Source organism: Sorex fumeus, unplaced genomic scaffold (assembly GCF_029834395.1).
Source record: "Sorex fumeus unplaced genomic scaffold, SorFum_2.1 ptg000067l, whole genome shotgun sequence".
NCBI classification, from domain to species: Eukaryota; Metazoa; Chordata; class Mammalia; order Eulipotyphla; family Soricidae; genus Sorex; species Sorex fumeus.
The window spans coordinates 4790907-4804636 of record NW_026606124.1 but is presented as its reverse complement, the minus strand read 5'-3'; the positions used below and the strand labels follow the sequence as shown (position 1 = coordinate 4804636).

At 52.6% G+C, this 13730-nt stretch overlaps 1 protein-coding gene across 3 annotated transcripts in view; it reads right to left on the bottom strand.

The window, feature by feature from the left end:
- The window catches only part of PKM (pyruvate kinase M1/2), a 28052-nt gene that overhangs the window by 4901 nt on the left and 9421 nt on the right, over positions 1–13730 (bottom strand). For 2 of the 3 annotated variants that reach the window (XM_056128743.1, XM_056128741.1), the window contains 8 exons: positions 13220–13339; positions 10730–10911; positions 9741–9832; positions 6298–6429; positions 5604–5790; positions 3705–3975; positions 2454–2604; positions 2053–2205 (listed from right to left, as the gene is read on the bottom strand). In XM_056128743.1, coding sequence (XP_055984718.1) covers positions 2053–2205; positions 2454–2604; positions 3705–3975; positions 5604–5790; positions 6298–6429; positions 9741–9832; positions 10730–10883 — 1140 coding nt within the window. In that variant the 5' untranslated portion in view covers positions 10884–10911; positions 13220–13339. Of the gene's footprint in view, positions 1–2052; positions 2206–2453; positions 2605–3704; positions 3976–5603; positions 5791–6297; positions 6430–9740; positions 9833–10729; positions 10912–13219; positions 13340–13730 lie in introns of those variants that run through there. The other variant, XM_056128742.1, reaches the window with a different exon arrangement.

The following is a 13730-nucleotide window of genomic DNA, read 5'->3' as shown; positions in this document are numbered from 1 at the left end:
TACTGCCTAGCCCTCAGTTACAGGTCACTAGCTGCACCAGTCAGACATGGGAGAGAGCAGCCAACAGTTAAGAGGAGAAGCTGCTAGCCAGTGCTGGGGTGGGGGTGGGGGAACAAGCAGCCAGTACCAGCTGCCCAGTCCTCACAGCGCAGTGCTGGCACCCACACCTTGCTCGGTTCCTCTCTGTGGCGCCTGTCTGGTCACAGCAGAGTAGGGTACAGAAAAGCAGGCCGGGAAGCCAGGGCCCACAGTCTTAGTCCCTGACCTCAGAGGATTCTGGGTCCAGGGGCAGCAGGTGCGGCTCTATTACCGTGTGCACACCCCACTTACACACTGGGCTGAAATCTATCTCACAAATATAAAGATTCCATCATTCAGTGTTCAATAACAGCTGTGAATATTTAACACAAAGGCTACAATGAATTGCATCTAACTCACTTTAGGGCAAGGCTTGAGGGCTGATTTGCCCAAAGACACAAAACAAGTTACGTGGGCTCCTCATGCAGGTCACAGGTGACAATCTGGTCCAAGTCCGAGGCTATGCACACAGCTAAGGCAGGAAGACCCGTGGAGAAATGGGGTGTGTGGAGAGCCCCCTGTCCTAACATGCTGACTGGTTCAGGTCTATCATTTCCTGCCGGAGCCATCTTGTGAGCTGCTCTCAGCCCCTCTGGGCAGGTGTGAGGGGGAGGCCAGAGGCCCCGGGCATGGGGACAGCAAGCAGGTTGCATCCACAGGGCAGCAGCATCTGCTGGGGCAGGGCCGGGGCTAGTGTCCACCGACTTCAGTATGGATCCTTCAATCACCAAGAATGCTGGAGACTGCCTGGAAGACCTCAATCAAAGTCTTCACTATAAATGTCTTCCCTGGGAGGCTAGTAACTGAACACACAAAATGCAAAGGCAAAGAAGGTCTCTAAACTAGAGGTTGCTCTGAGAGTTGTTTAAATTTGGGGGGAAAGGGCCAAAGAGATGACTCAATGAGTTGGGCACAAGCTCTGCAAGTAGGGGACCCAGGTTTGAACCACAGCATTGCCCAGCCCTGGCCCCCAGAACAACTAACTTCCAAGCACAGGGCCAGGTGTAGCCCCTGAGTACCACTGGGTATGACCCAAAATGAGTAAATAAAAAAGTATAAGACTAATTTGGGGAGAACACTGGATGTGCCACGTAAAGGAAACAGGGTGTTTCACTGTCCAAAGGTTAAAGATAAGGCCACTTCCGGGTAAGGGGTGCTCAGTGAGCCACACACCTGATACGCATGGCCCAAGGGTGACTGGAAGCAGGTAAGCAGGCTGCACTCTCATCCTAAGCAAGCCTGACACCAGATCCCGGTGTTAATCAAACCTCACCCCCAGAGCACAAGGGCAGAGACACTGAGCCCCATGGAGACGAGCTAGACAGTGGACATGGCCAGCAGGAACCCAGTGAGAAACCATCTCTGGGAGAAGAGTGGACCCCAAGTCTCCTGATACTCTGCCCCAGAGCAGCCAGAATCACGCTGCCCCTTCTCCCTGTGGGATGGTCCCTTGTCACTGAGACCCCTGCTTTAGTCTGCGGTGAGTGCGACAGTCCAGCAAAGCAGGTCCCATTTGCAGACACCATGCAAGGCCAGCGCCAGTCAACTCGGTGCAGACAACAGCCTCCAGGGGTGTCCGTGTGGGAGAAGGCTCAAAACAGACAAAACGGAGGCTGGCTGGAAGGAGTCCAGGACCTTCCTCAGAACAAAGCGAAGGGGCGCACAGCACCGTGGTCATCCAGAGGAGGGTCAGAGTGTGTGACGGCCCAAAGCCAGCAGTGGCCCGGCTTTGTCCAGTGAAGGAGAATGCCCCCGCCCCCGCTGCCCCCTCCGACAAAAGGGCGCAGGGGGAGGTGGGCAGAAGGCAGAACAGTCAAAACCCAAAAAACCAACAAACGAGACTCCACCATCACCCCAGCACACGCTTCCTCACAATGGTTGGAACGCGGAGGACCAGGTGACAGAAGGCTCTGGAGGCCAAAGCCTGTCAGAAGTCACCTGGCATCAGTGCTTGCTGGGGCCGCCGGGACTCACCAGGTGCTGCATGCGCACGGCCTCCAGCGGGTAGTCGCCCTTGGCTGTCTCCCCGGACAGCATGATGCAGTCTGCTCCGTCCAGCACCGCGTTGGCCACGTCGCTGCCCTCGGCCCGAGTGGGGCGTGGCTTCTTGATCATGCTCTCCAGCATCTGGCAGGGGAGAGGGGAGTGAGCACTCCTGGGACGCGGTTGGTCTGTCCACAGCTGACCACTCCCCCACCTCCCCCCCCCCCCCCCCCCGAGAGTGTGTCTGTCTGTGTGCATGAGCAAAGGGGCTGCATGTGTGCCTGTGTAAGCGTGTGAGACATGGGAGGGAGGGAGAGACAAAGGTAGACAGACGGGGAGGTGGGGGAGGGGGGAAGCCTCCAATGTATCCTGTGCAACAGGAAGACACGTGCCTGGGTGGCGCAGATAACTGGCTTCCCAGCCCGATTGCACCGTCCAATCATCATCTTCTGCGCAAGGAAGACCTTCTCCGCAGGGATCTCAATACCGAGGTCACCACGGGCCACCATGATGCCATCGCTGGCTTCCAGGATCTCATCAAACCTGACAGAGAAGTTGGAAGAGATTGGTTCTGTGGAACCGGGACCACAAGTGCCAGGATGCTAAAGAGATGCCCCCCAGGAGTGACTGGACTGCGCCTCACCAGCCCTGTATCAGCATCTCCCACACGCCGCGAGGCGGGGCATTCAGGCCTCGATTCCCTCCCTCAAGTGGGCTTCTTCAGCTCTGTGGAGTTCCCACTGGCGGGAGCCGGGGGAGGACACCTCTGCAGCCACAAACCTGTCTCCTCTCCACCCATGCTCTGTGGGGCCGTAATGCCGCTCTCCACCCTCCACTCCCCGAGGCCTCTGCTGCCCAAGAGGCTCCTGAAGTCACAAGGGGTTGTGGAAGGCCCAAGTCCATGCGGCTCTGCACGGCCTCTTGCACCAAGGTTTGTGAGTACGCACAGGGCACAGGGACAGCAGGAGGCCCCGATAGCTTAAGGGAGCAACGAGCCACGGCCAGATCAGTCCCGAGCAGCTGCCAGACTGCTCTGGGGTTCCAGCTGCTCAGACCTGTGACGGGGTAGGGAGTCCAAGACCACCGATGCCACCAAAGTGGCCATCCTCATCTGCTCTTGGTGAGTGGGGGGAGGCGATGACACCATCAGAACCTGGAGAACCACATGCTTTGCTCTGGGACATCAAGGCCAGGCCCAGGCCAGCACAGTGACCATCAGCTGTTATGGAAGGGAAGACACAGAGGCTGGGAGTCGAGGGCTGCCTGAGATGAGCTGTGGTTCCAAGTGAGGGACAATGGGTCCCTACAGGGTGCCCCGAGCTCCACTCCTGGGGATTACCCCTTCTAAAGCAAGTAAGGGGAATGCTCATGACTAGAAGCACAGAATGCCACTGCCCAGTCTGTGCGCTGTGGCCTGGACTCCTTTCTCAGTGCTGTTCCTGGACACAGCATCGAAAGGCTGGCATCCATCGAGAAGTGGAGATTAGGAAATCCTTTCTGTTCTACATACCAATGCCTACCGCTGCCTCTGCAGACAGTCGGAGGGCTGGACAGACAGAGTGGCCTGCGCAGAGACGGGCAGGCGGCCAGGTCCAGGAGGCAGGGAATCACCTGCAGGATGCCGGACAGGCAGCGGGACTCACCTCCGAACGCCCTCATGGTTCTCGATCTTGCTGATGATCTTGATGTTCTTTCCTTTCTCTCCAAGGACCTTCCTGACCTCATGAACATCCGCTGCCTTGCGGATGAAAGATGCGAACACCATATCCACATCCTGTTCGACCCCAAACTTCAGATCCTGGATGTCCTTCTCCGACACAGCAGGCAGATCCACAGCAGCTCCGGGGAGATTCACACCCTTCTTGCTGCCCAGGGAGCCTCCGTTCTCCACCTCAGTCACCAGGTAGTCAGGACCTGTCCCACATGGGGCGGAAGGGGCAACAGAACAGGATGTGTGCTCAGTAAGAAGACCCTGCCCCTGCTGCTCAGTACTATAAACCAATACCAGTGTGGAATTCAAATCCCAACTCCAATCACCCTGCAGCTTTGGGCAAGTCAATTAGCAACTCTGTTTCCTCACCTGTGAAACAAGTAGTAACACCTAACAAAGTGTTATTTTTATGTTTTATTTTTTGTTGTTGTTGTTTTTGCTTTTTGGGTCACACCCAGCTATGCACAGGGGTTCCTCCTGGTTCTGCACTCAGGTATCACCCCTGGCAGTGCTCAAGGGACCATATGGGATGCTGGGAATCGAACCAGGTCAGCCACGTGCAAGGCAAACGCTCTACCTGCTGTGCTATTGCTCCAGCCCCTATTTTTTTTGTTTTTAATTTAGGTTTGGGGCTACACCCAGCTGTGCTTAGGGGACCATATGGGTGCTGGGGATCGAGCCAGGGTGGTGTGCTTGCCTTGCATGTGGACAAGCCAAGTTTGATCCCCAACACTCCATATGGCCTGCTAAGCCTTGCCAGAAATGATTCCTGAGTGATTCCATAGCCAGGAGGAAGAATTGCCAGGCATGCCCCCAACCCTCCCAAAATGAGAATTAGCCAGCATTCCCAGGCACACTGGAGTCCTGAATATATCAGACTGAGGTAGAGAAAGAAACCGACAATCCAAAAGGAGGATAGGTAGAAGAAAAAACATCTTGCATATACTCCTAAGAACTTGATTACTTCATGTCTAGTTTTAAGAATATGGTATATTTTCATTTAATCTCATGGCACCCGCCCCCCCCAACAGTACTGGCTTGGTTTTCTTTGGTCACAGTTTTGGTTTTTCAGGTCACACCGAGCAATGACTGATACCAGGAATCAAACTGAGACTGGTCATATGTAAGGCTAGAGTGTATTTTTAAGAATATAGAGACGTGGACCAGGACAATAGTAATGCTATGGGTAGGGCACTTGCCAGCCACCAGAAGTGATCCCTGAGGGGAGAGCCAGGGGCCAGGGGTAAGCCCTGACCACCAATGCAAAAGCAAAACGAAATGACACAAGACAGAGGCTCATGTGGAGTGGCTGCAAACAGAGAGCCTCCTCCTTGGAAGCATCCACATCCTGTGGCTTCTAAGGGCTGTTTCCAATGGACCTGGGAGTTAAGGCCTTTGCAGTGGGCACTTATACCTGCTCTATGCTGGCTTCAATCGTAGGCTCCGAACAAAACAAGGAGCATGGAACTGAGGCTATGCACCAGGCTAAGTTGAAGCTCCCTGGATGCCAGAGACCCCCATCTCCACGAAGTGGGCCTTTTCCCAAGTTTCATGTTGATGAGTCTGAAGACATGGGGCTGAATGTGACTCATCCCAGAGGCTGAGGGGTCCAATTGTGTCCTGAACCCTGGGTGTCTGGATACATGGCCCGGACTCCTGAAGAGCCTTTGAGTGGCCAAGTCCCTGCTCTCCACCCCACCCCCACCTCAATAAATCCAGTTTCTGAACCACAGAGAGAATTTGCTGTCAACCAAACTTCTGATCTTAAGCCAGCAGAAATCTATAGGCAGAAGACAGATCCTGACAACGAGAGCCCGCCCCTACTACTCACCTTTCTCCTTCACCTGCAGAGAAATGAGACCATCATCCACATAGATCTTGCTGCCCACTTCCACCACCTTGCAAATGTTCTTGTAGTCCAGCCACAGGGTGTTCTCGTCACACTTTTCCATGTAGGCGTTATCCAGAGTGATCTTGAGCTTGGCGCCCTTCTTGAGCTCCACCTCCGCGGTGCCACTCTGTGGACGAGACAATCCAGTGTGCCTGTGCCCACAGTGCAGAGAGGCAGCCCTGGGGCAGGAAGGAAAGGACCCCCCCCCACCTCCCTCTGGGGGCAATGATCACGCCTTGGCAGCAAGAAAGCATTTTTTTCTGGGAGTAAAGGATCGTATTCTTTGGGTATGAGTCAAGGAATAACCAAAGGGAAACCTCACATTATTTCATTTATGTGATTTAATAATAGGAAAAACCAAAAACCGAAAAGTCGCTTCTCTTTGTTAGATGAAATTGGAAGGAGTAAAAAAATAAATAAATAAATAAAGGCTCCTTTCTGATTTCTCAGCAAGGAGCAGGGGAGCGTGTGGTGGGTGGGTCAACATTTCCATCGGCAGTGAATGAATCCCTCATGTATCAACCCAGACTCAGGACTGTGGCTCTGGGCAGGGAATAGGCTGCTAAGGAGTGTCAGGGGAGAACAATGCCCCAGCAGGGCCCAGCTCCCACCCCATGCTCCCCGGGATACTCACGCCCTTAATGAGCCCAGTTCGGATCTCAGGTCCCTTAGTGTCCAGGGCGACAGCAACTGGCCGGTAGAGAATGGGGTCAGAGGCAAAGCTCTCCGTGGCTGTGCGCACATTCTTGATGGTCTCTGCGTGGTACTGCAGGAGGAAGAGGGCGGCAGGAATGAGCCTGGGGACACAGGGCATGCGGAGACAGCCCCATCTCCTGGGGACCTCAGCCACTCACCCTAAGAGCAAATCTTAGGAATATTCAGAGACTGCTGCCAAACCCCAAGGAAGGCTTGGGTCTAACCATGGTTCAGCAGGAAGGAAGCCTGTCTCCTTCTAGTTGTTCTCACCCCACTAAAGCAAACAACTGCAGAAAACTGCCTCAGAATGTGTGTTTTAGTAACACCAGCCTGACAATTGTTGATCTGATCGTCAGTAATTTGGAGCTTTTTCTCTATTGATTCCAGCTGCAATTTAAACTCAAAGTTATTGACTTAAACAAACAGTGGCCCAAGCTCAATAACAACACATTGCACAGTTTCACAATCACTCTCCAGGGCTGGATTAGATGGAAACGGTGCAGGGAAAGGCAGGAATATGCCTTTCTCCCGAGTGCCCTCTGCCAGTTCTCAGGAACAAAGCCTGGCCCCAAACTTCAGTCTGAAATCCTTTCTTTTCAGTCTAAACTTGCCACGGCTATTCAACCGAAAAGGGAGCCAGGGCCAAGACGCCAGAAGTTGTCAGCACAGTCAATGGCACTGCCCATGAAACAGAGGTGCTGGGAGTCTGACTCTGCACTCTGGGCCTGCTCCAGGACCCCCACCGCCCCCACAGGCAGCCGCACCTCCGAAAAGGAAAAGAAAAGCTTCATCTCCAAGGACATTGGCCTAAAGCTCATGTCTGAAGACTGAAATTTTCAGTTTTCATTCAGGAAGACCCAATGAGAACCACTGAGATTTTATAATTTCAATAAATTCTTAATTTTTTTTTAAGTAAAAGGCAAAGATTTACACAATCTGAAGAGAGTATTGTACATGGTGTGGGGTTTTTGTTTTTGGCGGGGGGGTGAGGAGTGGGGTGGGAACGGAATGTCCTATTTTTTTTTCTGCTTTTTTTTGGGATCACACCTGGTGATGCACAGGGGTTACTTCTGGCTCTGCACTCAGGAGTTACTCCTGGCGGTGCTCAGGGGACCATATGGGATGCTGGGAATCGAACCCAGGTCAGCCGCGTGCAGGGCAAATGCCCTACCTGATATACTATCACTCCAGCCCCCAGAACGTTCTATTTTTTAGTAAAAATTTCTACTGTTGGATTGCAACGAAAAAGCACTGACAAGTAAAAGTCACAGAACACTGAATATTGTCAGAGTTGACACAAGCAAAGGAAAACATGGTATCTACTTCAAGCAGAAATGACCCGAGTAATTATCCCATCAATGTTATTGTTGTCTTATGTTATACCGTCCATACTATTTAATCCCAATATGAAACTCTGACTCCTGGAACTTCCTTGGCCAAATACGTTTTATTCAGAATTTCTGGGTAACATGGCTTTATGGGGCCACATCCTCATAAGATTCATACCCACCCGCCTGCCAATGGTGGCAGAGCAGACCTAAGACAGGATGCAGACAGACAGTGCCTCTGTTAGCAGGAGGGAGGGAAAGCCATGTCAGCACACTGCCCGGACTCTAAATTTACAGGAGCGGAAAAGCACGCCCTGCCCACTGGCCAACTGTGCTGATGAAGAGCCCAGACCTGCAGCCGGACTATTTCTAGCACACCCCATTAGGGCCCCTTTCAGACCCCTGTCCCCAAGCCTGATCCCCAGCACTCTGTCCAAAACCTCAGATTAAACAAAGAGAAGTTGTTTTTTCCTAAGTGGCTGTTCTAATTGGGGATTAAGGAAACAGTTAATCTCTAAATGCCTTTTGTGCTTGAAACAGAAAAATCTCCCAAAGGCTGTGATGGGTTCTGCTGAGCCTAGTCGCCACCCTCAGAGCTGTCCCGGTTTGTTTTACCAGATGGAGCGGATGGGACGGTCCAGCTAAAGGTCAGCTGCTTCAGATCTATTTCTGCTCCTTCCCTGCCCACTCTAGCACATGCCAGCAGCAAACCAATCCTCACAGATTCAAGTGACTGGAGGCCCTTCCGTGACACTAGCTGAGGACACCCTAGCTTGGAAAATGACAAACTGCCACCAGGCAACTGTGTCACTGCCGAGCTGAGTCCGCCTAGATGGACAGGCCCCGTGGCATCTGGAGGCTGGGTGGCCTGCCAGGCCATAGGCTGTGGATGGAACACGGGTTAGGGACTCAACGTGGAGGTTCATGTTTCCAGAAAGGGGGACTTCACCTCTTGGGCTGCATCTCCTGGGGTTTTATTTTTACTCTGAACTTAACACCACCTTCCAAATGCCAGAGGGCAACCCCCTACCACCTGCCTCATCCTGGATTTTGGGTATCAATGCCCAGCCAGCCAGAGCCTATCAATGCCCAGGGGAAACTTTCTGGCTTAATGCCTGAACTCGAAGGTTCGAGAAAGGCACTGTCCCCCAGGCACCCACACTCCCCCACCCAACTGAGTCGACTCTGACCTTGGGACCTTCCACAGGGAGGGAGCACTTTCCCTTTCCCGTAGCTCCTGCAGCACCCCCCTGGCTCCAGCCTGTCTCCCACTCCAGTGAGCCAATAAAAGTTCTGGTGCACATACCACTGGGCTCCCCAGGGAAGCGTGTGGACTGTTTAGTTCTAATGTCCAAAAAACCCATGGGAAGCAACAGGTTGGAAACTTAATAGTGATGAACTAATCATGAGCCAGACTGTGCATTAAACCTCAGGGCCGCCTCGAAACAGCAATGGTTCTGACTTGGAAAGGAGCCAATCTGCAGGCGACCTCTTGGTTCACCACTAGACTAGGCCATCAGAGACAGCCTGCAGTGAGTGTCCAGCTGGGTGGGTGGCTGGGCGACCTCGTGGCTGAGTGGGGTTTCCAGCAGAACCCTTCCAGCTTCCCGTTGTGAGGGCCCAGTGGCAGCACAGGTGAACAGGAAAACCAGACCTGTGATGAAATGGGTCTTCTCAGCTTAAGAAGACTTGGCCAGGGTCTGGAGCAATAGCACAGTGGGTAGGGCGTTTGCCTTGCACACGACCAACCTGGGTTCAATTCCCAGCATCTCATATGGTCCCCCGAGTACCACCAGGGGTAACTCCTGAGTGCAGAACCAGGAGGAACCCCTGTGTATCGCCGGGTGTGACCCAGAAAGCAAAAGAGAAAAAGAAGACTTGGCAAGCAAGGTAGCAAAGACTGGGAAATGAGGGCAGGAAGGGGATCATAAAGACAACCTTCCCAAAAGACGGGACATTCAAGTTCATTCTTGCCTGGTCCACTATGGCTACACAAACACTGTACCCCCCACCCATCAAGCCACGTCAGGGCCCGGAGACCCTAAGAGCCCACCTCATGAGTGCCGTGAGAGAAGTTCAGACGAGCCACGTTCATTCCAGACTTAATCATCTCCTTCAACATCTCCACCGATCGGGAGGCTGGGCCTAGGAAAAGGCAGTTGACAAGTGTTATTCAAAGCGAATGCCCCTTCAAGCGGGCTGAAGTTTAAAGAAGTCTTGATATCCTACGTTTCCCCTAAATTTTACCTGCAGCAAAGAGCTCAAAATTCTTTCATTTCAAAAGACCAGGTGGCTTTTACTGTGCTAGTCTACTTTCCTGCCACCTCTTTTTCCTTTAAATCCCGCAGGATCCAGGGCCAGAACACTAGTACAGCAGGTAGGGCGCTTGCCTTGCATGGCCAACCTAGGTTCAAACCCCAGCACCCCATATGGTGCCCCAAGCACTGCCAGGAGTGATCTCTGAGCACAGAGCCAGGAATAAGCTCTGAGCACAGCTGGATTGGAAGGGGTTGGGGGAGCCACAAATCCTACAGAATCTGATCGAACTGAAAAAAAAACTACCAAAGACTCGGTCCATCTCCTTACTCACTAAAACTCAGCCAGATGCCCAAGCCCAGAATTACAGTTACATAGGTCATATCAAAAGGATCTCTGAGGCTGTGAATCTGTAGCTCAATGGTAGAGAACATGGTTCTCAAGAAGTTCTGGGTAAATCCCAAGTACCAAAAAAATAAATAAATAAATAAATAAAAGTTTCTGAGATGCTCTCAAAATCCTGTCAGAAAAAGAGCAGGGAAGTTAGCAAGGAAAACGCTCACTCAGACTTCCCGTAACAACAGCATTAGTGGGCCAAGGAGCTGGTGCATGTGTCTTTCACGTACAGGAGCCTGGAATCTGCAACTCAGCGCCACCAGAAACGGGTCCTCCACCCCTCCAGAAATACTGTTTGACGCTTCACTCAGCACACAGGTTCACATTCAGTCATTTTGGGAACAGAAAGCTGAAGCGTCCCTGTGTGGGTGGGGAAGGACACATGCTCACCGATGGTGCAGATGATGCCCGTGTTGCGGGCCGTGATGGGTGCCGAGTCGATGTCCAGGCGGCACATGTGCTCCAGGAAGGTGTCGGCCATGGCCGCGTGCAGCTGCTGGGTCTGGATGAAGGCAGTCCCGACGTCACTCTGGTGCTTTGACATGGCTGCTGGGGTCCTGGGTCCCGGGGAACTGAAGAGAGAGGACCAGTTTGAGAAGCCCAGCGGAGTGACCACAGCACTTGGCACAGAGGCTGCTTCCTGCTTACACATTAACTCAATCAGCACGCTCCGTGCACAAGCCACAGGGAGCCCCGCCATGCCTCAGCCACACAGGGGACATTCAAAAGGCTCCCAGGAAAACTAGTAGACACTTCACACCAACATAGAGACACAGTAACAAAGACAAGCTACCACTGTGAGCAGATGGCCCACCCACCTCTAACATTTACTAGCCAGCTTTCTTATTGACTCTCTGAATTCAGTAAATCACATCATTTTAAGTTCACTAAAGGTGTATCCTCAACAGGAAATTGTAATCCATCTTCCAGTGATATAGACAAGCAGGTCCTCATGTAGTGTCCTGGTAAATCTAGATCTCTGAATGAGCCATGTCTACCCACATTCATTCCCCACAGTCCCTGCTGAAGCCCAGGGATTGTTCTTGCTATAGACAATTCCCATTCCGCAGTCCTGAGCTCCAGAACCACACATAGATTTCTACTAACTCAGAGCAAGACCAACATTCATTCCTGACCCACCTTCAACCTACAGGTAGGTTCCAGCCCACTGGGAGGCAATAAAAACCAGTCCCTACACATGAGGCAAAGTCCAGCCATAAACCTGAATGCCTACATCACCAGGACCTGCACCGAAAATCACACCTACTTTTACTCGGGCAATTTGCCCGCAGCCCAACTGTTCCGTTCCGTTTCTGTGATTTCAATGATACCAACAGCTGCCATGAGAGATTACAGCTGCCTGTCAATCAATCTTTTCCCCCATCTGATTTTCTGATGTGCTACCCTGACTCCTTTCAAGTCAAAGGGAAGACAAGGCAGCAGTAACAAAGACAGACCGTCTGTTCCAGGTAATTAACCAGCCCGGGTCACAATCCTAACAACTGCCCCGACCTTTGCTTTTCTTCATTACAACTAAACTCACTCAGCCGGTTAGCTGGCTGATTAGAGACTAAGATGAGATGCTTCTGGGCAGTGCTGAAGAACCACCAGGTGAAAGGAAGTGAGCCCAAAAGGCCTCCACCCGAAGCTGTGCCTCGGTCTTCAGACTGAGGGCCACTCCCTTCCAAAGCTCGTGATCTGAAGCCCACACTCAGAATAAAACAAACCCCACATCAGCGCTGCCCCACATCCCCACAAGCTAGAATCGGAGAGGTTGTACAGTTAAGGTGCTTGCCTTGCTATCTGCCGGCTCTGGTTCAGTCCCCGGCACCACACCTGGCCTCCCCCAGCATTGCCAGGAGTGATCCCAGAGCACAGAGCCAGGAGTAAGCCCTGAACACAGATACGTGCGTCCCCCACACCCCGAAAAAAACTGAAGGCTCCAACCCACATCAGCCTCCACACAGACCCCAACTCTTTCGCCTCTCCTCCTCCACCTGATTCTGAGGTCTCTCCGGGTGAGGAGACCATCTGTCTGCCACCTTCTGGCAGAAGCTCAGGGAGCTTTGTTTTGTGACCAACTGTGAAAACACCGTTTGTCAACCACTGAAAAGCAACAGTCACAGATCCTTGATTCAGAGTCTGGAACGTTTTGAATCAGGAAATAAGACACTGGCGAATGGGGCCCGGGAGATGATTCCAAGGGGCCACGTGCGCATGTCTACATGCACGAGCCGTGGGTGCCATCCCTGCATCACGGGGCCCCCAAGCACCACCAGTGTTGTCCCAAAACAAAAACACAAAAAGACCCTGGCTCACTGTTCCACATGCCAAATATACATACTGCTCCTCCACATGTGTGTCTTGCTCCTAACACAAACCAGGCACCCAAATTAAGTCACCCCTCTCATGATCAACTAGATTTTTTTATCTCTTGGAACCAGAGTCCCTGACAGAATTTCCGAGTATTTGAACGCCTCTTTATCACAACCAAAGCCTCCAGCACCTCCTCCCTGAGTCATGGCTATGTCTGAACTGCCAACAGGATGCCCTGGGCACTCAGGGGCCCTTGACCTATACCCAGAGCTGAGTGGGGCTGAACAGAGTCAGAGCACCCAGCTGGGTGGAGGTGAGTCTGGATGGCAGGGGAACAGTTACTGCTGAGTAGGCACCGGGTGGCATATCGCGCCAGCTGGAACATGAGGTCTGTGCTGTGGCCTCCACTCAGCCATCCAGTCTGAGGACTGCATGTGGCTGGAGGAAGAGCTGGAGGAGCAGGCGGGAGTGAGGTGAGCAGCCCCACTCCTCCAGCCACAAGCCCACTCCCTCGGCCTCCGCCATCAGGAGGGGCATCTCGCAAACACCAGGCTGGGGGAGTACCTTGTGTTCTCTGGACTTGGGCTTCCGGTGACAGAATGCTGGTAGCGAGTTTGCTCAGGGTGTCTCTGTGGCCCCACTTGCCAAGACTGCTCAGAGCTGAATAAGATTTTCCCTGCAGAGCTGCACAAGAGTTGAGGTAAAAGCTGAGTGTAACTTACGTTCTTTGGGGTAACGGAGAAATACCCTCAACTACCAGGTCTCCAGGTATCCCTTAGAGATATTATAAAGGAAAACACAGAAGCCTCCAGTGAAACTGGTAGGGAAATCTCACAGGTAACAAGTTCCCGCTGATCCTCTGTAATGCTTTATTGCCGCCACCCCCCTCCCCCATTCCCCACAGGCAGCTTTCCGCTGAGGTCTGGAAGTTGAGGATCTACTCAAGCTTTCTTATTTATTCAAGAAACTGGTCCATTCAGGGCTGGAGAGATAGTACAGCAGCTAGGGCAATTTCCTTGCAAAAAGCTGACCTGGGTTCGATCCCTGGCACCCTATATGGTCCCCTGAGCCTGCC